The sequence below is a fragment of the Rhinopithecus roxellana genome, chromosome 10 (assembly GCF_007565055.1).
Source record: "Rhinopithecus roxellana isolate Shanxi Qingling chromosome 10, ASM756505v1, whole genome shotgun sequence".
NCBI lineage: Eukaryota > Metazoa > Chordata > Mammalia > Primates > Cercopithecidae > Rhinopithecus > Rhinopithecus roxellana.
The window spans coordinates 56,520,535-56,545,888 of record NC_044558.1 but is presented as its reverse complement, the minus strand read 5'-3'; the positions used below and the strand labels follow the sequence as shown (position 1 = coordinate 56,545,888).

General features: G+C 47.6%; 2 protein-coding genes across 9 annotated transcripts in view; both read left to right on the top strand.

Annotated features, from left to right (window-relative positions):
- NCKAP1L (NCK associated protein 1 like) overlaps positions 1–5,842 on the top strand; it is a 51,572-nt gene extending 45,730 nt beyond the window's left edge. The window contains exon 31 of the mRNA XM_010373853.2: positions 881–5,842. Coding sequence (XP_010372155.1) covers positions 881–1,012 — 132 coding nt within the window. The 3' untranslated portion in view covers positions 1,013–5,842. The remainder of the gene's footprint in view (positions 1–880) is intronic.
- A 1,436-nt stretch (positions 5,843–7,278) lies between these two features.
- Positions 7,279–25,354, top strand: part of PDE1B (phosphodiesterase 1B) — a 31,659-nt gene continuing 13,583 nt past the window's right edge. For 2 of the 8 annotated variants that reach the window (XR_004059610.1, XM_030939136.1), the window contains exons 1-2: positions 7,929–8,142; positions 8,234–8,359. Coding sequence is in view for 5 of the 8 variants with exons in the window: in XM_030939136.1 (XP_030794996.1) it covers positions 8,247–8,359 (113 nt within the window). In the remaining 3 variants the exon portion in view is untranslated. Of the gene's footprint in view, positions 8,360–19,014; positions 19,998–25,354 lie in introns of those variants that run through there. The other 6 variants (XM_030939137.1, XM_010373850.2, XM_030939138.1 and 3 more) reach the window with 6 other exon arrangements.

Below are 25,354 nucleotides of genomic sequence, written 5' to 3'. Positions count from 1 at the left end.
TCTTTCCTTAGTGAATTTTCAGGACTTGGAGTACCAGATATATTGTGGAGAACCCATCTGTGTGAATTGCCAGAGGATATGGGACACCTCTCCAGAGTGTGTTTTTCAGTCTCATTACCTCTTGGATAAGGAAGGCACTGAAGGAAATACACCCTGTCCCTTCCTCAGGGATGGGGACCCTCCAGTCCAACACTAGGCTATGCTGCTCTTCATGAACATGCCCTGTCCACCCACCTCCCCTCTTCACCCTCACCCCCACTGTCATTCTTACCCAGGCATCTTGATCTATCTTCCTGCTTGGCTGTGGGGGCTGCTGGGATTACCACAGCACGCAGGCTTCTAATTAAACTAATTAATCATGCCTGCTCCTTTATGCAGCATCCTTACTGTTCCCCAAGCACTGTACTGAGAGAGGGAGGAGACTGAGGCCCAACACAAGAGGACCCATGTGAATTCCAGGCCCCTCTTCCGTGGCCTGCAGTGGTGTTTGTTCCTCTCGCTGCAAAGCTTTGTAATTAGCACTTTTATACATCTTTACCTGCATCTGTGTGCTGCCCACCCACATGTGATTTAGCATCCAGACTTGGAGAGAATGGGTTTTGCTGCCACTAGGAAAGTGGTTCTTTCCTGCCTTCTGCTTCTGTGCCCTTCACATAGTCCTGATGAGGGGGTCAGGGTCAATGATAATGGAGCTGAATATGCCACATTGCCTTCCTGGAGCCAAACCAAGTGAGGGAGGAAGAGGAGGGGTGTGATTTGGAACCCTGTTCACTTATAACCTCAGGGCCTCAGAGGGCCTGGGAACTATGCAAAGAGGAACAGGGTATCACAGACAAATGCTCTACCTGAGGTTCTCATCTCTTGGCCCCATCTCTTCCAGATGGTGGAGGAGTCATCCTTCCTGACCCTGGACATGCTGGAGTCCTGTTTCCCTTATGTCCTGCTTCGAAATGCCTATCGGGAGGTGTCCCGGGCCTTCCACCTAAACCGAGTGCCTGCCAGTACCCACTGAAGAGCCCTTCGGACCTTCCTAAACCCTTGCCATAGTGGAAGCTGTGGTCACTTTCTCAAGGGGTGGGAATGGGGTGGGGTCACTAAGGAGAGGGTCAGAAGCCAGAGTTGATGAACAGATCTGTGGAAGAACAATCCAGGGCTGAGAAATCGTAGAGCAGTAAGGCAGGCTGGGGGCATGGAGGACAGTTTATGGAAAAAGTTAGGGTGTGGGGCCACTTGTGTGAATTTTACAATGAAAAAAGGAGTAATGTACAAGTATATTTTCTATCTTCTGGTGATTTGAGCTTGAGCTCTGACAGGCATGGGCCTCTCCGACCTTCATCACTATTCTTAGGATAATGCTGGCGGGCAGAGATGATCAATCATCATATTAAACCATAATGAGCTTATAATCCTCCCACTGGAGTTGCTATTGTCTCCTGCACATTCATTAGGACCATTATCTTCTCTCTTCGTTTTTCAAATGTGTTCAGCAAACATTCAGCCTGCCCCTACTGCAGAGTAGCAGCAAAGGAGCCCCTCTTTTCCTTTGTGGGGCTCTTCGAGGAGTCATTGGGTCTCTTTCTTTGCCCCCAGCTTGACTGCCTTTCCTCCTGGGGCAAGGAGGAAGTGCCCTTCAGAGATGTTCACTGCCCACCTGCTCTACTACATTGTTACAAGTTCTCTCTTGCTTTAACCCCTCCTGCTTTGCTATCTCCACAACCCAGAGCAGAGGGTCATTTAGTCTCCGGCAATTCTAGGTCACATGACAACTGATTGGACCAGACTCAGGTGGGGTTTCCCTCCTGTACCCTTTGGGGGTACTCTGCCTTTTATTGGGAGGGACTAATTTAACCCCCAAATCCTTTTGTCAGCCTGGGTACAGCTGTTGCTCCAGACAGGGATTTCTCTTCTGGATCTTGAATTTCACAGACCTCATTAGGCTGTACGGCCCTGAGAGTGGGTATCCTTGAGGGAGTACAAGCTGTTTTAACTTAGCCCTTTTCTGCGCTAATTAGAATTTCAAGTGTCACAGAGCCTGGGGCATTCAAGATAGCACTAAACTAGGTTTACTTAACTCCTTGGCAGTAAATAGTGGCCCCCATGCATCACTTCTGTGCACCCACTGCCAGGAAGAAGTGGAGAAACAGATCATATATGTCACAGGTCTAGAGTGGTTGGAATTGATAAATATAATTAGCTAGTTGATTAATTAGGGTCATGTCCATACTTTCATAATGAAAGGGAAGCAATTGTTGGTTTTCAGCAAAAACCATTCAGACTTCATTAAGCCTATTTGATAGCTATTTTGGGGTTTTGTACATGTGTTTGCTTTTTATTTCTTGAGACCCAGGCTTAGTCAATACTTTCTTAACCTGGCACCCATAATCAGCACACAAATTTTTCTTAGCAACAATTGTCTGCTCTTTAGGATGGAAGCAATAGAGAATCCTGCTTCGTGCATCAGCTAGTCCTCCTTCCTTGCTATGGGAAGGACCTTATGTTCTAAAGAGTGATTCAGTGTCAGTCTTGTGAGACTGAGAGTAAAGTTGATGAGGAAGAGAAGGCTCAGAAGTATCTGAACAACTACTCTATATGCTTATATTTTTCTGCTTCAGGGGATAGAGATCCCTCCTCCATCTGCATGTAGAACTGCTTAAGAGGAGCCTCCCAGAGGACAGCAAGACAAGTTGCTGCAGGGGGATGGAGGACAGACAGAACGCCTTTTTTTAAAACTGAAAATTTTATTGAGATAGTTAATCCACCTGTGCTTGTAAGAAATAATACAGAGAAATTCTGTTTTTCTTTACGCAGTTTCCCTTTACGCAGTTTTCCTGAATGGTAACATCTAGCAACACTATAGTACACTGCCACAACCAGGATCACTGACATTGATATAATCTACTGATCTTGTTCAGATTTCCTTCCCCAGTTTTGCTTATGTTCATTTCTGTGTGTGTGTTCACGTGTGTGTGTGTGTTATCTATTTCTATAGAGCTTTATCATGTGCAGGTTTGTGTATCTGCCACTACAGTGAAGATACAGAATAGGCCGGGCGCAGTGGCTCACTCCTGTAATCCCATCTCTTTAGGAGGCCAAGGCAGGTGGATCACCTGAGGTCAGGGGTTTGAGAGCAGCCTGGCCAACATAGTGAAACACCGTCTCTACTAAAAATATAAAAACTAGCTGGGTGTGGTGGCGCGTGCCTGTAGTCCCACTACTCAGGAGGCTGAGGCAGGAGAATCACTTGATCCTGGGAGGTGGAGGTTGCAGTAAGCTGAGATCCTGCCACAGCACTCCAAGCTGGGTGACAGAGCGAGACTCTGTCTCAAAAAATAAATAACAATTTAAAAAAAGATACAGAACAGTTCCATTACCACAAGGATCCCTTGTATTGCTCTTTTATAGCCATGCCTGCTTCCCCTCCTACAACCCCCTTCCCCATCTCTAGCCCCTGGTAACACAGATATATTCTCTATTTCTAAAATTTTGTAATTTGATATATCTTTTTGTAAACATATAATTATACACACATATTTCCCTACCACTTATACTTTTTTAAAGTGCTTTGACATCCTTATAGCAATTCTGCAAGGTAGCCAGGGAAGGCTTTCCTATTTCAGGTCAGAAAACAGATTTAGAAATATTAAATGACTGAATGAAGGTCACATGTTTAGCAGTAGAACTAGAACTGGGACCCAAGTCTGATGTTCAGTCCTAGACCTTTTCTACCTGCCCGGTCTGCCTCTTCACAAGGGAAGACTTAGTTTTTAGAATCCAGAGACCTTAGAAGGAGCAAATTGGAGAAGGTGAGGACATGATGGCCTTTACCACTGGAAGCAGAAAGTGAACGTCTAGAGGTGAAGGGACAGAGAAGTAACAGGACCCATCAGTATTTCAGGCGATTTGTTTCCTTTATCAGGAGCGTCTCTGTCCTCTTACAACTTGGGACACAATAAGTTGTTTCCCACACAATAAGTTGTGTCCCAGTTGTAAGTTTGCTTTACTTAGGCCCAAAGGAAGTAAAGAATGGATATCAGAAATCTCACCCCATTTGTTTTGTCTTACAGGCACAGAGTAGGTTCTAGCCTCAGCATTTTCATTAATGCAGTGTTTTCATTAAAATCTCCATTAACTTGTTTGCAGCAATAAGATGGAATTATCCCTCCCACAAGGCCTGGGGCAAGATACTTGCAGAGATGCTCCGTTTTGTTTGGACAGTAGAAACACTGCCTCCCCTGCCATGGTGTTCAATCCAGTTGGCAGGTGGGCCAACTTCAAAGTGCAGAAGGAGCTGAGTGTGGTGGCTCACCCCTGTGATCCCAGCACTTTGGGAGGCAGGTGGATCGCTTGAACTCAGGAGTTTGAGACCACTCTGGGCAACATAGTGAAACCCTGTCTCTACAAAAATACAAAAAATTAGCTGGGCATGGTGGCTGTTGCCTGTAATCCCAACACTCTGAGAGGCCGAGGTCAGTGGATCCCTTGAGCTCAGGAGGTTGAGACCAGCTTGGCCAACATGGCGAACTCCGTCTCTACAAAAAAAATACAAAAACTAGCTGGGCATAGTGGCTCTCACCTGTAGTCCCAGCTACTTGGAAGGCTGAGTTGGGGAGGATCGCTTGAGTCCAGGAGGCAGAGGTTGCAGTGAGCCAAGATGATGCCATTGCACTCCAGTCTGGGCAACAGAGCGAGAGCCTGTCTCAAAAAAAACCAAAAAAACAAAAAAACAAAAAAAAATAAGGTGCATAAGGTCCAGGGCCTGGGTAAGGGGATGATGCCCTGAGGCACTTTGCTTTGCAGGAAGGGAACAACTGTGCTGTGAACACCAGGGTCCAGGAGGGAGGAGGTCCCAGCTAGGGACAAGGCTTCCTTCACCTTAGGTCCTCATACTTATATCAGTTCTTCTCCAACAAAGTTTGACTTTGAGAAGAAGCTGGCACATGGCTGAAATGCACTCACGCGGTTGGGGGAAGAGTGTTCTTCCAGTCCTCCTCCCCACAGGGCCTCCTGCTTCTCCTAAGTACCTGTCATCAAAGGAGATGAAGATGAATCCCCCTTCAGCCCCCACACCTCAATGAGTTGTCAAGTACTCTCCCTCCCACTTGAATAGGAAGCAGGAGCAGCAGGCCAGGTTGCAGGTTGAGGAAGTCAGAAGTTAACTTGAGCTGAGTTTGCAGCTCTGGAGAGATTGAGGAGCAGACTTTTCTCTTGTCACTTTGGAAGGAGAGGATTGTGAGGCTGCCCCTTTAAATAGCATTCCCGTAGGAGGCAGATCACATCCATCCGTCACCTGCTGCCAAAGCATCATTTTTGGTCTCTATCAAACTCAAAGCTTGTTGGAAAGGATTGTGGGGTTAGGGGAGTGAGGAGGCAGAGCCTCCTAGGGGTAGGGGGCAGTTTAGAAGCTGAAAAGGAGAGGAATGAGAAGGAGCCTGGGAATGGTGGGGGTTGGGGACAAAAGGAAAAGACAGGGAGAGAATAGTTGTCTTTTGAACCTCTGAGTGGAACAAGTATACCCTATTCTTATCTCTTTAGGGATGCAGCAAGGCAGAAATGGGATTGTATTGCAACAAGAGGAATGAGGTTGAGACTAAACACCAGGACTGGTGACTAAAGAAAGAGAAAGAGAGCCACAGAGTGAAAAAGGCTCGTTTCACTCTGACTTGGCTCTGGTTTTATCACTTACTCTCTGTGGGACTGTATAATTTTTCTGGGTTAGTTTAGTTAGTTCTCATTTATTTTTATTTTTGCTTTTTCCATCAAACTGTATTGTCTATGAAGTTTTCCCATTTATTAAATGAAGGGGATTAGAGTAGATGAACTCTAATGTCTCTTTCATGAATAACTTTGTGTGTGTGTGTGTGTGTGTGAATTAGCCTTAAAATAAGTCAGGAGCAGGGGGTCTTGGGAAAGCAGGATATGCCACTATGTTAACAAGAAATGTTGAGAGATCCCTGTGGATGTACATCTTGCCTCTTTCCCACCTGTTCTAGTTTAAAGACCTGCCTAAATTTGGAGAGTCCTTAGTTCTAATCCTAATTTACTAATTAGAACTCTTTAGCACCATCCTAATTTGCAATTCTTTTGTAGTTTCCAGCCCATTTCATTTTCAGTTGATAAGGAGGAGATTACTCCCAAATTTTCAGAAATGGGCTGTGTAGTAGGAGTGTGACTAGGGTCTCAGATGCAGCCAGTTTTGACTGGGTCTGCTCTTCCAGCAAGAAGGGAAAAGAGGGATGTGTGCTAAAGGTAGATGGACAGAGGGTGGGAAGTCCCATTATTCTTTCCACTTTTTTCTCCATCTCTGACTCTGCCATCTCTTTCTGCCTCTGTACTTTCTGGGAGCTGGTTCTGCTGATACTTCTGCTGAATCTAAATGCTGACCTAACTTGGCAATTCTTTTATGTTAGGAGTCTTAGCTGTGACAGTCCATCTGCTTCTTCGCCCTTCCATTTCACTTCTTTTCTCCTCCTTTGACTGGGAGAGGGGGAGCCTCCACTCAGCATTTAGAACAGAGTAAATACCTTCTCCTGATCACTCCTCCTTCCAACCTCCAGAATTTTTTTGAAACTAAATTTTACATTCTGGGATCCTGGATTAGTGGCCTGTTTTGGATTCAGCAGTTAGTGAATATATCTCCACTTTCTGTTGACATAGGAGTTTCCCCAGTGCCAAAGCCAGTGCTCATTAAGGGGGAGAACAATATCGAGCAAGAGAGGTGGTTCCTGCAAGAGTCCTAGGTAGGACTCAGTTGGATGGAGGAGGCTTTGCCCTTTTACAAGGTCTTGAGTTCAAATTCCAGTTCACTCCTTCCACAAATGTTTATTAATCAGCTAGGTTGTTTTGTGCTGGGCCTTTACCTCCTAGATTTCTTTCTCTGAAGACAGAATAGAAGAAATGAGCTGGAAGTGCTTCAGGAGGGGTTTTGATATCAGGAATGTTTTCCTAGCTGTGTAGAGTTATTACCTAGTCAAAGAAGATGTTAGGCCGGGCGCGGTGGCTCACACCTGTAATCCCACCACTTTGGGAGGCCGTGGCTGGCAGATCACGGGGTCAGGAGTTCGAGACCAGCCTGGCCAATATGGTGAAAGCCCATCTCTACTAAAAAATACAAAAGTTAGCCAGCGTGGTGGCCCGCACCTGTAGTCCCAGCTACTTGGGAGGCTGAGGCAGGAGAATCGTGGGAACTGGGGAGGCGGAGGTTGCAGTGAGCTGAAGCTGAGATTGCGCCACTGCACTCCAGCCTGGGTTACAGAGACGCCTTCTCAAAAAAAAAAAAAAAAAAAAAAAAAAAAAAAAAAAAAAAAAAAAGGAAGATGTGGTGCTGCCTGCTCTGGAGAGCTTTGAACTTGGAAGAAATTCCTATATGCTAGGCAGGCAGGTAGAAGCACCACTGGGAAGGCCACAGTCTTGGAGAAAGATGGGGAAGATCAAGCTGAGGGACCTGAGGCCAAGCGTGGGATGCCATCACAGCTCACGGCACACCCTGAACTTTTCCAAGATAGGAGCACAGGTGGGGTCTGCTTTGACTGGGTTCCGAGTCCAGGTCTAGCCGGGAAAGATGTGTGCTCATCCGCTACCTCGCCCTCACACATGGGACACGCAGGCAGCGAGGCACACGTGGATACATAGAACCACACGCACATACACAGAAACTCAAAACACACGGAGAGAACCCACACAACCACCCACACCCAAGTCCTGCCCGCCGCCTCCGCTGCACTCTGTAAACACGCACTCACATCCGCCAGTACAGGGCACACGCAGCCACTCGTCCCCGGCGCCTGTGTGCGTGCGCTCGCCCTTGGGCGCTTCTGTCTGTGTGTGCCCCCGGCTTCCAATCGTTCCTTTGGGAGGGGGAGGAGTGGCTGCGAGGAGTGAGAGACTGGCGGGCAGGCTAAGGAGAAGGGAGGGAGAGCAGAGGGAGGGGGGAACCCGGCCGGGGGAGGAGGAGAGAGGCAAGGAGGCGGCTCTGGCAGCGCGCGGCGGCGGCGGCGGTAGCGGCAGCAGCAGCGGCGGTGCTGAGAGCTTGGACCGGGAGCCCAAAGCTCGGCTGGGCAGCGGGAGAGGAGGAGCCGCAGGAGCTGCAGCTCTGCCAGCTCGGGCCGAGCCTAGAGACACCGGCCTGGCTGGTCCACGCCAGCCGCAGGTGGGAAGGGCCTGGGATGGGGGGTGAGGGTCTCTTGGCTGGGGCTGAAGCTGAGCTGAGATGCTGTCTCCTCTCTCTGTTCCGTAGACCGTGGCTGAGCATGGAGCTGTCCCCCCGCAGTCCTCCAGAGATGCTGGAGGAGTCGGATTGCCCGTCACCCCTGGAGCTGAAGTCAGCTCCCAGCAAGAAGATGTGGATTAAGCTTCGGTCTCTGTAAGTCCCCGGCCCAGGAATGGGGGGAAGGGACCTTAGGGAGCCTGAGCGGGAGGAGGAGGGGGGATAACTGGAGCGGGGCTGTGGGCTGGTAGATTCTGTTTGGCACACATGTTGGCAGGTGCGAGGAAGCACGGCCCTGACACGCGTGGCCAGGCCACATGTGCAAGGCATGTGCGGAGCAAGCCGGCCGGTTGGAGCGGGTTTAGGAGTTGCAAAGATAACGATGTGCCTGTGCCTGTGGACCCCAGGCTGACACACGCAGAGCTTAGAGGCAGCACAGTATATGCAGTGTGGCAGGGCTGCAGGAGGGCAGCAGAGGTGCCAGGCTGACTCACACGTATCCATGTGCAGAGTTGTGCAGATGTGAGCCACATGACATGTGTGTGCATGAGTGACCGTGGGTCACAGAGGTATGTGGAGTGATTGCACACAGCTGTAGATCCACTGCATGGGAATACTTGTGCCAACCTGTGGGTCATATGTGTCTCAGTTGGGATTGGCAGTTTCTGCCTCCTGCACAGGGAGTGGGGTGGGGGGCACCCCATGTCTGAGCTGCTCATCTCTTGGGACCTGGAAACTCGTCCCAATGATGAGGGGACCCACCTGGAATATGGAGGGGGCTTGGAGCCCCCACCTGGAAGCTGAAGGAGGTGATGATGGTGAAGAAATATTAATTGACAAAGGCAAGGTAACTGGCTTAATCAAAGCCTTTTTGCTTATATAGGGTCTTCCAGGATCTCCAAGCACATTTGGGCATCTTTTCCTATTGTTGCAGTACGAGGGCATGTGGGGAGGAATAAATGGGAGAAGGAAGAACTCAGGTAGCTCATACTCCAGTCCCAGGGGAGGAAAGGAACTTTTCCCCTGCTCCTTAGAAAAAAAAGAGGATTGGGTCAAAGACAAGCCATGCACCATGTTTATCTCCCAGTCAGCTGCTGTCATCGGGAAATCTCCGCAGTCTGTTGATTCTTAATCAGGGAACAAGAGAAGATGTCCCTCTCTCTGAGATGAATCCATGGCCCTAGGAAAGAGGAAACAGATAGGAGACTATGGATGTTTAGAGAGGAAACACAGTAAACAGCCCTGAACCCAGTTCCTCCCCAATATTCTCCATAGTGAGCACCAAAGCTTTCTATTTCTGGGTTCTGGGAGAGGGAGAGATGGGGGTAGGGGATGGATAGATGCTTATATTGTATTGTCCTTTAAATACTTCATCTATGGTGATAAGATGACACCTTTCTGTGGCAGGTGGGTCTGATTTATACACTAGCTACTTGGAGAGGCCTTAGGGAGAACTGAGGCATAGTGGGCAACAAGGCTTGGAATCCAAATGTGCTTCTCAGTCCCCCTCTTTGGCTGCCTCTGGCCAATCCAATTTGCTGGGCTCTATGAAGCGCAGCCTTGGAATGAGTTCTGGGATGAAGAAATGGAAAACCAGATTGAATTGATTTTTGTTGGGAGGAGCACTGTGTGATGCTTTTGTTCGGAGGAGCACTGTGTGATTCTCGATAGAAAATGACGCTCTGTTAATGGTAAATGAGCTGGAAAAAGGGAAAGTAAGGAAGTAGTTGAAAGGTAAAGAAGGGTCCCAGGTCCATAAATGGGAGAATTCAGGATGGTTCCCCTAACATTAGTGGCTCATCATACTTACCTTGCCTCTATTCCAGGTAACAGGGCCCTGCAAAAGAGTGGGTGTTACTAGTTTCACTATCTCCCACACATTTCTAACCAAAAGCCTTTCCTGAAAATGAATTGCTGTTTCTTCCTTTAGTGTGAGAAGTGCTCAGTGGTGAGAGAACAGGATTCCCAGAAGGAGGCATGAAACCTGGGAAGAGAAGGGAGTAGAGGCAGCTGTCCTTCCAGAGTGCCTTAGCTGAGATGTCCTTACATGAGATTAGGGTGGACGAGGATCCCTATTGTTATTGATTAGATCATTCTGGTCTTCACTCACTTTAGCAGTCTGATCCTTAAGAATACTAGCTTTGTACAATAATCTATTTTTACAGGGTAAAAAGTAAAGCTAGTTACATGTAATATAACTTACCCAAAAAAGTACAATCTCCTGATTATTAATTGGCAGGGATAGATTCCCAGTCTCACGTCCTTAAAGCAGAGAAAGACCTTGATATCAAGGTAGATCCCAACTTGATCTACGTTCATGGCCTACTGGATTTTGCCTTTTTGAATACTGGGGAGGCTTTGACTATCAGATGAAGGGAAATAAAAGGATTTAGGGCTTTGCTGAGTAAGAGGTGGGAGTTTCCCAACTCTCTCAATGGGATGTTTTCTGAAGAGGTGAGAAAGGAGGTGTTCCCCCTTTTAAGTGGAAATAAAGATCCCCATGCCCCTTTGGTTAAGGTGGAAAGGGGTTGCTAAGTCTGGAAATAGGAAATAGACATGATTTATATCTTAGGACTGGGTACTGCTTGGAAATGGAAACATGGCATATATCCTTGTATGTATTTATCTATCTATCTAGATTCTTCTACTCAACACATCCTATTTTCACCCCTTTACCCTTCTCATTTCTAATTAGGACATCCAAACTTTCTTCAGAGAGACTAGGCCTGCTGTTTTTGACTCTGGATAAAAAGCCCACACTAATATAATCGTGCAGGGCAATTTTTTGTTGGGAAGAGCATTCAAGAATTCTGTTTCCCACACTAAGACCCTGTCAAAAATAAATTCAGAATCTAATCTGGATCATATGAACTGAAGAGAGTCTCTTAACTGTGTGATTTTACCCCTATCTTCAGGACAATTTCCCTAATTAAGCAGACTCATAAACTGAGGCATAAGAGAGGGTGAAAGAGGCCATCTGGAGATGATGAGTTGGCCAGGATGATTTTCAGCATTTTTAACCCTAAGAAGAAGTGTTTGATTTGGCTGTCCACCCTTCTCTGAGATCAGAGGGCGTTAGGGAACGGGAAGAAGACCAGAAGAGGTAGAAATAATTTCCTATGTCTTTTGTGAATCGAGAAAAATGATGAGCAGACCTTGGTTTGCCATCCTCAGCTCATTTATTCATCCAACAACTATTTCTTGAGTACCTTCTATGGACCAGGTGGCATGCTGGATGCCGAGGATATAGTCAGTGGTGGATGAAACAGACATAGTCCCTGTTCCTACAGAGCTTGTAATCTGCTTCAACTCCATCAAGTGGTGTGGAGAGTTGGGAGGCTCTGTATTTCCTGTTTTGCTACACCCACCCAACTGATGAAATTCTACCACTCTGGGTTTCTGCCTCATTTTTTTCTTTAGGGGGTTATATACATAGGAAAAGCATAAATATGCATTCTCTTTTTCTCAGGATGGTACAAACATTACTCTCTTTTCTCTGCTCCAGTTTCTCTTGGAATTTTACATTTTACAGATAGAACTTCCCCCTTCCTTTGGGACAGTGTAGACATAGTCCCTTTCTCTTCTTCTTTCCCCACATGGTGCACACTTGGGACCCTCAAAGTCTAGGCTCAATGTTCTATGCTGTGGTTCAAGGTCATTATAGATGAGCTGGAGCAGGGACCCCAGTGGGGATTATTTTTGCTTATCTTTGTTTCATCAGAGTCTAGTGTGATACCTTGAACATAACAGGCACTCAATAAATGCTGTTAAATAAAGGAATGAACAAATGAAATAGTGAATATATGTACATATGTCACGAGGTCCAGTTCTGTCTCTGATTCTGTGGTGCGTGTGTACCTCTGTGTTTGTTGAGTGGTGGGGGGAGGAGTAGGAAATGGAGGTGGAGGAAAGGGAGAAGATGATGATGTTGTTTTTTTTGAGAGAGTGATGCTCAAAAAGTATGGGGTTTGGGGACCTCAGGACAGAGCCTGGAACTGAAGGAGTTACAGAGAGGATCCAGAAACTGTGGCGTTTGGATTGTGTGAGATATGTTGGGATGAAATTGTGAATGCCTGCCTGACACGTATACATATGTGTTTGGGTAAAGGTTGATAGGTATGCTGGGGACAGAGCTCCATGAAGATGTGTCTGTTTTTTTTTAAGTGGCATGTGTAATAATAAATGTGTTGGGAAGGTGTGCACTTACCTGAATACCTGAAATTGTCCTAGTTATGAGATGATGTATGTGTGTATGTAGGTAATGGGATAATACCTATGTGTGATCTTGTGTATGTATTTGTGACACTCAGATTTTTTGACATTCCTGGGGAGATCCAGTGGATGGGAGGAAGAAGCTGAGGTTGGATGCCTCATTGATTTAACACTGCCTTTTGCCCTCTTTTTGTATATGCCCCATGGAGTGATCTTCTATGGCTCTTACCAGTTTTGAAAATCATGCTGCCATTTTCCTTTTTCTGTCTGTGGATGTGGAGCTGCTGTGAAGATTGCAGCATGAACTATGGTTCCCTGGACCTCTGGAGAAAAAGGAGTGTCATTGTTCTCATGCCTTGGTAGGGATAGTTTTTGGTGCTGTCCTCACTGGATTAGTCCTTCCTCCTCTGCTTCCAGCCATGGCAAAGGGAATCTCTCCTTCCTCTGTTTCATACTCCACTTTTCCGTCAAATGTCTTCTGTCTCTATTTCCCCCATCAACTTTGTCTTGAATGAGGACTGTGTGGTATCTCTGGGAAGGTAGAGGGTAGAAAATTCCTGTCTTAAGTTGAAGGGAAGGTGCAGAGGTAGGGGATCAAATTCAGCCCCAAGGAAGAACTTGACAAACCTCTGGTCAGGATAGGTGCCTGGAGGGAGGGAAACAGGGAGGCAGAGTGGTGGCAGTGGAAGGGCACGGGGAATAATGGGAGACTTGAGTTCGAGTTCACATTCTGTTCTAACAGTTACAACTGTGTACTCTTTAAGTCACATAGTCTCTCTGAGTCTCAGTTCTTCATTTAATATCATTATGTAAAAGTAACTTTTAAATGATAAAGGCTGAAGGTCTTTTTCAGCATGGGAGAGCTTGTTTTGTGAAGAGGCAGGGGAATGGGAATGGATGGGCAACTATTGGCTGGGCTGAGGGAGACAAAGATTCAAGAGGTAGGAATATGAATTACCTAATAGATTTGAGCTGTGATTGAAGGAGTTTTGTTGATGGTTATCTGGAAGGAGAGAAGGCACGTGTCTGAGCTTAGAGACCAGAAGGATAGGTGGGGCTAGAGGAGGGCAATATTATGAAGGATGTGGGCCACTGAGGTCAAAAGAAAGGAGAGGAACTTCCTCCTTATCATCTTTTCCCGATGGTCAAACTGGAAGTGGATGGAGCAATTGCAGTTCTGAGACACGGCGAGTGTGGGAAGCCTAGGGGCTGCCATAGGTGGGTTCTATGAACATTGGGGAATTCCCTTCTGACATTTATCCCAAGTCCCTAGGCTTGAGGGTATTATCAGGTATACCACATCCTATTTTAGAAAATTACTAAAGTCTCTTAGAATCCAAACTTCACTCTGCTTGTCCAGGAGCCTCAGGAGGTGGTTTGAAAAAAGACAGAGGATTCCACATATGAGGTTGCATCTACTACTTTTGCCCAGAGGAAGGTGAAGGAGGTTGGGGATGCATGGGACTAGAAGGCCAGGTGAGATGCTCAGCAGGAAAGAAGACTGCACATCTATAACTACACCCTGCCAGGGAGTTCCTGAAATCAAAGGAATGGTAGCCTTCCTATCTCCCAGATTCCACCGACCTTTAAAAAAAATCTTTCTGCCACCTTCAGACTGGGATGGAGGAGCAGAAAACCTTGAAAACAGGTCTTCCCTCTCGTTTTGAGTCTTTAAAGGAATTCTTGAGGCTTTATGTCCAACTCCTCTGCTCTCTCTCATTTTCGCTTCTTTGATTCTTCCATCTTCTCCTTTGCCTCATCTTTCTCTGGGTTCTCTTTTGCTGTGAGGCTCCCTTTTGCTCTTCTCCCTTGTCCCACTTCCTCTCTCTGTCCCATTCCCTTTGACTTAGCCTTTCACTCTTGCCATCAGTACTTCTCCTCCCTCATCTTGGCTAGGGGTCAGAAAATCCCTGTGGCTCCCTCACCTCACTGAGGGGTTACTGTGGTAATGGTGCAGGATAAGCTTGCAATAGGTGCCCTCTGGGGCCTTATGAGTCCAGCCCCGACTCCTATCTTCTGCAAGGCGTGTCTTTTGCCTTCTCAGTGACCTCATCCTCCTAGTCCCTCTGGGGAGGAAGCCAAGTAATTGCCTTTGAATCTCAAGGGGCTGATTTTTCTCAGGTACGGAAGTTGAGTAGCTATTTTCCAACTCTTCTCAGGATAGCAGCAGAGAAAGAGGGACAAAACCAGGGCAGCAGGTGGGGTGGAGGTGAGACAACTGGGGAGACTGGAAGTTGTTAGATAATAAAATTGTCCCCTAAGGGAGCAAGACTACATGGTCTAAGAGAACTGTGGGACCATTCCTCCCTTCTTTTGGGAAGGGGCATAGATGAGAATTGAGCAGGGAAAAAAAGGGTGACTGAGAAGGGAAAAGGATAAAATCAACTTGTTATCCATTCAATGCAGGGAGGTCCCTAGTGCCCCTGCTCTTGCCCCTCTGCCCCAGCATCCCCCAGTCCTGCAACTGCTCCTGTCCCCTCAGCTGGGGTTGCCTGTATGGAGCTTATTGCTGTCTGAGAAGAAAACAGCAGGTTCAGATTCCACTTCAGCACTCAGACCTGGCAAGGGTGCACTGAGGGAGCTGTGTTGGGGTTTTGGTAGAGAGGAAGGCTTGGTGGGAGAAGGGTCAGGTTGTTTTTGGGGTAAGGCCTGGGGGCATAGGGCATGGAGAAGAGCTAGAAAGGGGGTGCTTCAGGTGGTGCTGTTGGATAGAGCCAGACTTCCAGGTCAGTTGATTCCACAACTGCAGTGAGAAGTCAGATTTGCAAATAATCATGGTGGCTACAGTGGGGTGATTAGGCTGCCAGCTGGTGTTGGCACCATTTAGGTTGGGAAGGGAGCTTGGCTGGCTGGGGGTTGAGGGCTGGGGCCTGGGGGCTGGTCATAGGGAGAGGCTGAGTGATTCTCTGGCAGGCAGGACCTGGGGGCTAGGGATGTTTTTCCTTTTATTCCTACTCCTTGGCTTCCCTGCTCCCCTGTTTATCAGCTCTTGCATATCTGCTTGGCACCGTGTCTCTTGTTCTCTCCTCTGTGCCCACCTTGTTTGGAAACTTCTTGCAGCCTGAACTGAGTGAACACACATGCCAACAGTATTGCCAAACTTCCTAAACCGTGAGCATCTCTCTACTAAGCAACTGCTTTAGAAATTCCAGTCTGGAAGATACATAATAAACCAAATTGCACTAGATACTTCAAAGACTTCTTGGTCCCTCCTGTTCTCTCCCATTCTGCTCTTCTTTGAAATGCCAACAAAATTTGCTGTTGTTTTTAATGGCAGTGAAATAAATTGAAGACAGATATGCCGGAGAACTTCCTGGAAAGTTCATGGAGGTTAGAATGTGGCCTTTCTCTGATAAAGAAAAAAATCTACCCTTCTCCTTTAAGCACTGGGCTAGAGCTGATTTGGGGAAGCAGTGAGCCAGTCAGAAAGGATGAACTCAGGAACTGGGAAATTAAGGCCCAAGCATCCTACTTCCCCAGTGCCTCCAACCCAGTCCCTGAATCTGAGAACCATAAAGGCTACAGAGAAGGAACAATCCCCAGAGATAGTTAGTAAAATCGGGGCAGTGCTGGGACCAGACCCAAATCCTGCTGATCCATAATCTGATGCTGCCCTCATCACACTTGCAGTCAGACTCTTGCCAAGTTTTTAATTTACTTTCCCATCCCAGACTACCTTCAACATCTGTTAGGCCCCATAGAAGCAGGGCATCTGCTGGGAACAGCTGTCGGGATGTGGTTTGGAGGGCTGGTGGGGTGGTCCATGTGGAGGTGGTTAATGAGCAAAATCAAATGGTATAGGGAGGGAAAAGAGGGGTGGACAAATGAACCAGAGAAAGAGTTCTTCTGGACTGGGTACTGGGAGCCTCCTCTTCAGTTTGCCTTCCTCTGACCTTCTCACCCACCCCTCCCAATTCCTCCCTCTCTCAAGGGCTGAAGTCTGACGGAAAGGTGACTCATTTGTGTTCTTGGCTGGGAGCTGGGACACCTGGGTTCTTATTGGTCTGGGCTGAGGCTCAAGCTGCTTAGATTATTCCCTTCCTCATGTGATCTGAGTTGTGCTGGGCTGTTGCTAGGAACACCTGTTAGAAACCGCTTCTGGTCAGAAGGCGCAGGCACAGGAGGAGTCTGAAAGCAGTCTCTCCCACTTCTTGAGTGTGTTTCCAGCCTCTCTAATGCAGCACCTTTCAAATCTCCTTTCCTTTCCTCCCTGCCCCCTTAATACCTCCTACCTCTTTTCCTTTCTCCACCCTCCTGGTTTCTGTCCTTCCCCCACTGTCTTCCAATCTTCCCCAGGCCCTGCCCCATTCCCTTCCCTCATCCCACCCCCACCCATAGCTCCTCTGTCCAGTGCTGAGGGCTCTCTCACCACTGCTGCCATGTCAACAGTGCCTCCCAGGATGGCAACCCAGCTTTGCCACCAGGGGGGCTATTTTTATCTGTGGAGCCACCCCCGCCACAGTGCCCAGCCAGCTGCCAGAACTGGGGCTGTCTGTATAGCAATGGAAGCCAGAAGCCAGGGGAGTCGGGGAGTGGGAATGCTCGGGTGAGGTGGAGAGCTAGTTGTTCCTGGTTTCTGGAGCTTCGTGCTCTACGTGCTCTGCAGCCTCTGCCTCCACTGCCTCACTGGGGCCTCTGGAATAAGAAGCCAGAGAGAAGCCCTAAACCTCTGGAGTGGTGGCATCAGGGAGACTAGAGCTTTCCCACAAATATCCAGGTGCCGTTTGAGGCCTGGATGGAAACTCAAGGGTCCTGGCTGTAAGAGTGGGCATATGGGACTTTGTTTATGAATGACTCAATGAATATTTGCTGAACTAACTAAAGATTTGGACTAAATAATTATCCTTGACATTCATGTATCACTTTAGGGTTCCCAAGGTGTTCTCATACCATATCTCATTAGGTCCTTGTGAAAATTCTGTGAAGCATGTATTATTTACCCATTTTACAGACCAGGAAACTGAAGCTCAGTGTGACTTTCCCAAGGTCACACATAGTAATAAAATCTAGGCAAAAGTTTGTGATTTCTTTTTAAATTTAGTTTTTTCTTTTCAACTGAGCTAGCCAGACAAGTCTCCTGATTTTAAACTCATGCCCTCTTTCTATTGGAATTAGATGATTTCCTTGGTTCTTTCAATTTCTGAGATTTTGGAGCTTTGAAGTCAGCCAGTGAATCCCTTCCCAAGCACCACCCCTTTATCCCCATCCCCCTACCCCTTTTTCCTTACCAGAGACAGAGTCTCCCATCCTTTGTTTCCTACCTCAACCTTATTCTTCACTGCAGGCTGGGCAGACATTAGAGTTGGGTTCCTTTCTATTTTTAAACTACATTTAAGGGCTAAAGGAAAACCCATACTGGACCCTTTGTTGAGGTCATCACATTTATGTCCTGCCTGCCAGCCAGGTGACAGTCTCCTTAGAGGTGGAGTGTGGGGTATGTGTATATGTGTGGGTAAGTGTTTATGTGTGAAATTTTTCCCCAGGAAGGGATGATGGTTGATAACTATCCCTCCTCTTAGGAACAATAAATAATAATAACAGGTTAGGACAAAGTATGCAGCATGCATACGTGGGCTGAAGTGTTGAGCAGCCATTCGTCCAACCAGCTTTGGTTCTAGTGGGTAAGAGAGCAGAGGAATGGACAAGATACCCTCTTCGAGGCTTTTCTGGTCTAAGAAATCTTTACTTTTCATTAGGAGAGTTGAGTTTAGCACTTACTTGGCTAGAGTGGCAGGGTCTGGAGTGAGGGTACAAGATGAGGCAGGGAAGCTGGCCTGGGTTGGAGGTTGTTAGTGTTCCAGGCTGTGTACTGCCATCTGCCCCCACTCCCAGTCCCATCCTGCAACGCAAGCCTGTCCACAGAACATGCCAAATGACCTGGGCTTATCTCCCAGGTGGCATTCAGGGGCTCTGACACTGGGTCTAGTCCTTTCTCTCTAAAAATACTCATCATCTTGTGGCCATTGTGGGGAGGGTGGTGGTGGGACACAGAGAGAAAGAGAGGGATACAGAGAGTGGGTTTATTTCTCCCAAGATCTGCAGCAGCCCTGCTTCACGGCTACCAGGTGTTCACTAGAGAATAGCCTTAAGATATTTGACTTCCACTCCTCTTGTTGAGATCGAAGCCCACTTCCACTTGTCCCAGTACTCGGTGGAGCTGAGAAACAGCAGGTTCCCCAACTTCATTTATTTCTAATTCTTCAAGGCTTTGGCATAATGACAAAGTATTTTAATTTCTTCCTGCTTTTGATGGGTAGGGGTAAAGGGAAAACTTCCTGTCATAAAATCCTAGCTGTTGGCCTGTGTCTTCTCTTTTCCCTTTCTGCTGACATACTCCACTCCATTAGTTCCTTTTCCTCTCTACCACAGCCAGAGACCTAGATCTAACAGACTGCAGATCCCCGAACTCTTTTCCCCAACGCGTTGGGCTTCACCCGCCAGCTCTCCCCCTTAGCCCCGCCCAACTCCTCATCTGACCAATCACGGCCTCAGTGTACATGTATTGGTGATGTCATCTCCTAGCCAATCAGGAGGCGGGCTGGGACAGTGTGCGCACGTCCACTTGGAGCTGCAGGGACTGGGTTCTTCCCTCCCCAACCTTGGCGAAAGCAAAGTCTGAAGGCAGGAGAGGGGGTCCTGGTCCTCAGACCCCTTCGGGGTGCCTCTTTTGGCCCCTCCTGGGCCATCTCGTCGCTTCTCCTTACCTCTGAGCAGGATTGACCTCTCTCTGGTTAATTCATGGTTATTCCCCACTTTCCATTTTACAAATGAGAAAACTGGGGCTGGGGGTGTTAATTTGCCCAACCCCTTGGTTTCTATGAGCGAGTTCTCTTGACTTTCATTCTCTGCTTGTGGGTGGAGGGCCCTTCCCTCCCTGTTGAGCCGGCCTCTGGATAAGGATCCCCTGACACCTAGCTTCAGGAAGCCCCTCCCTACAGTTTCTTATTCTCTGTGGGAAGTTCATCCCCCTGTCTTACTTCCATTCTGTGAGGTGGATTAAAGCTCATTTTGAAGAATGGCCCCAGAAAAAGACCCTGAAGAGGGAGCTGAATCTACTAAGCTCCTTTTGGGGGTTCTTACAGGACCCCTTCCCCTCACGCTACAGACTTCCTCTCCGTGACAGATTCAGGATGGTTCCCTGTTCCTGCACCCTTAAACCTCTTGCTAACCCCCTTTTTCCCAAAGAGGAGCCCCACCTCCTCAGACCAAGAGGCTGGCCTGTGCTATTTCTGTCCTTTCTGGGCTTCTTCTGAGAACAGATTCTTGTTTCCCATCTGATTCAGATGTGAAACTTTTCCGCAGCCTCCCCTCTCACCCAGTTCCGGTAGGCTGGGTCTCTGCCTCCCCACTCTCTTCTTCCTGCAGCCAGGCCCCTCCCCAAAGTTCTCTCTGGTCAGTCGCTCAGTTCTACTGGGACCTGGAGCTGGAGGAGGAGGGCAGGGGCCAAAGAGGAAGTTGTCCCCGCTTAGGGGCCCTGGGGCTCCCGGGGTCAGGATTTTGATACTCTGAAGCAGGAAACTTTGATTCCCATGGCAAATCCTGTTCCTGTTCAGAGGAGCCACCTTCAGGGCCCCATCCTCAGGTAGGTGCCAGGGATGAGGAGAGGAAGGGGGAGGAGGAAGAGGACAGGTTGCTCATGGATCCACCAGTTGTAGTTTAGTGAAGTGGAGAGATCAAGACCTGACAGTCCTCCATATGTTTTGTGTGTGTGTGTGCGTGCCAACTTCACCTTTTACTCTGTCCATCTTGTCCTTTACCTTATTCTCCTTCCATTTCCATTCCCCCCTCCCTTTTTGAAATTGCTTCTTCTTGACTATGGCAGGTGACTTATCAGTGTTTCTTCCTTTTCTCTCCTTCCTGACTCCCAACATCCTTAGGACCTCACATCCCTTTGAAATTTAATCTTGTCTTAAGAACCCAAACTGGAAATACAGTTCTTCTCCTGACTACCATCCCCTATCTTCTTCTAAAGTCCTTCAGAGTTAGGATCTCCCCAGACCCACTCAAAGTCCTCACCTCACTGTTCTTCTGCAGGAAGTCCTTCTCTGGCTTCCCTGTCCTAAGCCCCCTACTTATGGTGATCTTTTTGGGAATGTGGGTGCTGGAAGAAGAGGCAGGGGACTTTGGAAATCCCCAGAACACCAGCCATGGTGATACAAATAAATGAACTGTAAAAGCTGGAGAAGCTGAACTCTTCTGAGGTGTTGGGTTATAACTGCCAGAGTCTTTTCCTCCCAATGGCTGCCTAGAGCTAGGAGAGACTGTGGACTTCTGGGAGTCAGGATCTGAGGCTTTTCCAATCATGCAGGGACTGAAGGTAAAGCAGAAAGAAGTGGTGGTAGTGAAATGGGCAGGGATGGAGGTCGAAGGAAAGTTGGGGGAAGCTGCCAGCTTTCCTTGGGGCCAGATGAGGACTGGACAGGGTTGAGCATCCTGTTCTACAGCGAAAGATACCTTTCCTGTGCCAGATTCCATGGTGGCTGAAACAGAGGACTTGGATTAAAACTGATGTTGGTGGGATAGAAGGACTTCCTGCAGAAGAAGAGTGAGGTGAGGACTTTGGTCTGGGGAGATCCTAACTCTAAAGGACTTTAGATTAAGAGAGGACCCTGGCAGGCCAGAAAGTATGGGGTGTGTGTGTGTGTGGGGAGGGGTTATTTGACTTCAAGAGGGTGCAGTTCAGCAGCTGGATCCTTTCAGCCGCTTGAGTCCAGGTCCTCTTCTTAGACTTCTCATTTGTCAAATTTATTCTTTGATCTTTTTTTCCCTCCCTCCCCACCTCCTTCTGGTGTCTGGATCATGTTTGGTTCAGATTTCAACAGAAGCTATACAAGAGCTCCTGGACAAGATCTGTAAGTGAGGGAAGGAGAAACTCCGAGGGAAGTGTGTGCTTGAAGTCAGCCTACAACCTTACTCTTCTCAGGCTCACCGTTATTTTTAGAAACCCTGGCTCAGAAATCTCCATTGTGAGCTCTGGGAGATAGCCTCACACCTGATTAATTTTCCCCTTTCCATTTTATTTATTTAATGAACTTTTACTGAGAACGTTCTGTATACTCTAAGGATGGAGGCCAAGATAAACAAGTCACTGTCAGCGTCATCAAGACACTCAGTCTTCTATGGGCCAACCGACAGAATTAATTAAGGTTGGATGGGCTGAGACTGTAGAAGCTATGAAGGAATGGGTTCCAGTCTCTCTCTAAGCTAATTGCATGATTAGGCTTGTTCTGCCTTAACAGTTTCATTGTTTGGGGACACGGTTAGGTTCCAATGTAGGTCTACATTGAGTTGTAGACCTTGATAATCTGACTGAGATGGATGAGTTGTGTGACCTTAGACAAGTCACTTAACCTCCCTTATAAGGAGCTTGTGAAGATCAAATGAAGTTTGTAATTGTAAAGGAAAGATCATGGCTACTATCTTTCTCCCATTTCCTCTGTTAGGGGGCTTCCTAATTACCAGCCTCAATCCAGACCAACTCAGTCTTCTCCATCTGGACTTGGGAGAGAGAAGGTACTTGTTGGATTTGAAGGGAGTGTGGTGTGAGCTGGTTTGATGCTGATCACCATGATTTGATGCTGATCAGTCAGTTCCTATTCAAATTACATTTATGGAGACTTTTTGTATGTACCAGGTCTTTTAATGTATTATATCACTCAGTCCTCTTATTAATAGCCCCGTGAAATGTTTATTATCATCCTTACCATTTTATAGATGAACAAGTTGAGGCTCTAAGATAAACATTCTCAAAGTTTAGTGTATGTTAGAATAATCTGGGGTGTTTTTTTTAAAAATGCAGATTGGGCTGGGAACTATGGTTCATACCTGTAATCCTAACACTTTGGGAGGCCTCAAGCTGAGGATTGCTTAAGCCCAGGAGCTTGAGGTTACAGTGAGCTATGATCATGCCACTTCTAGATCTTGTCCAGGAGCTCTTGTATAGCTTCTGTTGAAATCTGTTGAACCAAACATGATCCAGACATCAGAAGGAAGTGGTAAGGGAGGGAAAGGAAGATTAAATAATGCATATGACACATGAGAAGTCTAAGAAGAGGATCTGGACTAAAGTGGCTGATAGGATCCAGGTGCTGAACTGTACCCTCCTGAAGTCAAATAACACCCCCTACACCTGTACTTGCTGGCCTGGCAGGACCTTCTCTTATTGTAAAGTATTTTGGAGTTTAGACCTCCCCAGACGCACTCAAAGTCCTCACCTCACTGTTCTTCTGCAGGAAGTCCAGAGTTATGATCTGGGTGACAGAACGAGACAGTGTCTCTTAAAAAAAAAAAAAAAAGGCCGGGCGCGGTGGCTCAAGCCTGTAATCCCAGCACTTTGGGAGGCCGAGACAGGCGGATCACGAGGTCAGGAGATCGAGACCATCCTGGCTAACATGGTGAAACCCCGTCTCTACTAAAAAAATACACAAAAAACTAGCCGGGCGAGGTGGCGGGTGCCTGTAGTCCCAGCTACTCAGGAGGGAGGCAGGAGAATGGCGTAAACCCGGGAGGCGGAGCTTGCAGTGAGCTGAGATCCGGCCACTGCACTCCAGCCTGGGTGGCAGAGCAAGACTCCGTCTCAAAAAAAAAAAAAAAAAAAAAAAAAAAAAAAAAAGCAGGCTGGGTGCAGTGGCTCGTGTCTGTAATCCCAGCACTTTGGGAGGATGAGGTGGGAGGATTACTTGAGGCCAGAAGTTTGAGAACAACCTGGGCAACATAAACATAGCAGGACCTCATCTCTACAAAAAAAAAATAGCTGGGCATGGTAGCACATGCCTGTAGTCCTAGCTACTCAGGAGGCTGAGGCAGGAGGATCGATTAAGCCCGGCAGGTGGAGGCTGCAGTGAGCTGCAATTGTGCCATTGCACTCCAGCCTGGTTGACAAAGTGAGATCCTGTCTCAAAGTTAAAAAAAAAAAAAAAAAAAAAAAAAAGCAGATCCCTGGACTGTACCCTCAGAAATGCTGTGGAATTAGACTTAGAATCTATATTTTTTGCATGGATCCAAGGTGATTCTGATGCTGGTGGTCTACAGACCACATTTTAATAAGTACTGATTAACAGTGACTTGCTCAAAGGCTCACAGCAGGAAGTACTAGCTTTGAATCCAGGATTCCTGCCTCCCAGACTCGTGCTGCTGCTGGATACATCTCACCAAAGCTGCCTCCTGAGCCTTGGTTTCTGCATTGTAAATGGGAATGGCAATTCCTTCCCCGCCTCCCTCCTTCATAGGCCCATTGTGAGGATAAAATGAGGTAATGTAGGAGAAAGCACTTTTAAAAATGTAGAGCTGGCAGCATTGTTAGCGATTATGCAAATACATGCAAATAAGTGCCGTGGGCGTGGCTGCTCACTTTGGGAGCCAGTGCTGGGATGTGGGTTTCAAAAGGTGGGTCGAGAAGGGAACTGGAAGAACTTTGGTGATGGGCATTGACCCTGGGGAAAGTTTTTGTAAAAAGGGCCAAATGAAGCAGAAGGCTGGGGTGGGAATCTGGGGGAGAGAGAGAGAACTATAGGCAGAAGAAGAGGCCTTCCTTCCTTTTTGGGTTTTATGTCCCCAGATTTGAGGGTCTCTGGCTATGGGGACTTATTGGCAGAGGGAAGCCCCAGCTTGTGCCTGGGCACCAAAGGCAAAGCATACCTCTTTGTTCTGTGATCTCTGGGCCGGGTACTCTGGGAGATACTGGCTCATAGCCCCTTTCCAGCTCATTTAGCTGGGAAAGCCTTTTATGACATCTCGCCTCTGTTCCTCCTCCCTAATGAAGCTGGAGCTGGGGCTGAGCTTTACTAAAATCATCCTCTTCCTTGTTAAACAACCTGCTGTTTCCACTTGGAGACGGTGCAGCAGGAAGGCTGGAAGTGAGATTTGAGGATAGCACTCCAACTTCTCTGCCACTTTCCCTTCTGTCCCATTTGCTCTCAGATGTGTTGTCCAGGACTGCTAGGCCCTGAGGTGAGAATTGGCCTGTGATGCTTCCTGGGGCTGGCTACTTTGGGCACCCCGATTCCAAAGCTGCTGAGACCCTGGGATTCTAGAGCTACTTCTGTTCAGGAACGCCATTGTTCTCCCTCTCCCGGCATCCCTGGGAATTGATGCTAATTTCAGCCTCTGGTCCCTGACTCATTCTCTTCTCCCTGACTCATAGGGTGACCTTGAGTTTTTGAAGCCCCTCTCAGTGGGGAATTAGGATGGCCACCATTTCAGCCCCCGTTGGTTTTAGGTGGGTGGGGCAGGGTGAAGGAAAGGAGAGAAAGGAATGTTTACCTGCTTTCATTAAAATCACCGTCTGAAGAGCTTTGTTTGCTTTGTGACTGCCTGGGCTGAACTCACCAGACTTCTAAGAAGTCTCCCAGTTAATCATCAAACCCCAGAATTCGTAAGTGTAAAACATGAGGTGATTGTGCCTTCAGGCAAAGCATCCAGTGAGTGAGATCCCTGGGCCCACCCCACCACTTTTATCCTGGAGGAAGCTTCGGTCGGGACAGAGGCAGGGGGTGGGTAGATAACTCTGTCAGAGGTTCTCTCTGGTGTAAGACTGGAAAGGCAGGGGTTAACCTGGCTTTGTCCTGGTTGATGGATTCTGGAATCATAATCCATTGGCTTTGCCTGCATGGAGAGAGGCCAGGCGAAAGCATTCAGATTTGTCTTTGTTCTGTGCTTTTGCCATCCCTCCCAGGCACACAGGGGCTGTGGACATGTAACCCCCACCCCCACACCATGACCAAGAGACAATGAAATACTCTTGGGGGCTATCTTGATTGCTGTTGACCCCAAAGCCCTCTCCCATGGGAGAAATAAGCAGTTTCAACTCTTGATTATTCAGGCTATGAAACAGATCATCCTAAAAACATAACTCCAGGGGCTTGTACCTGCCTAATTCTGCTGGGCCCTGGCATTTTAAACAAGACTAAGCACTGACTAAAGAGCTTTTGAGAGGTCAGC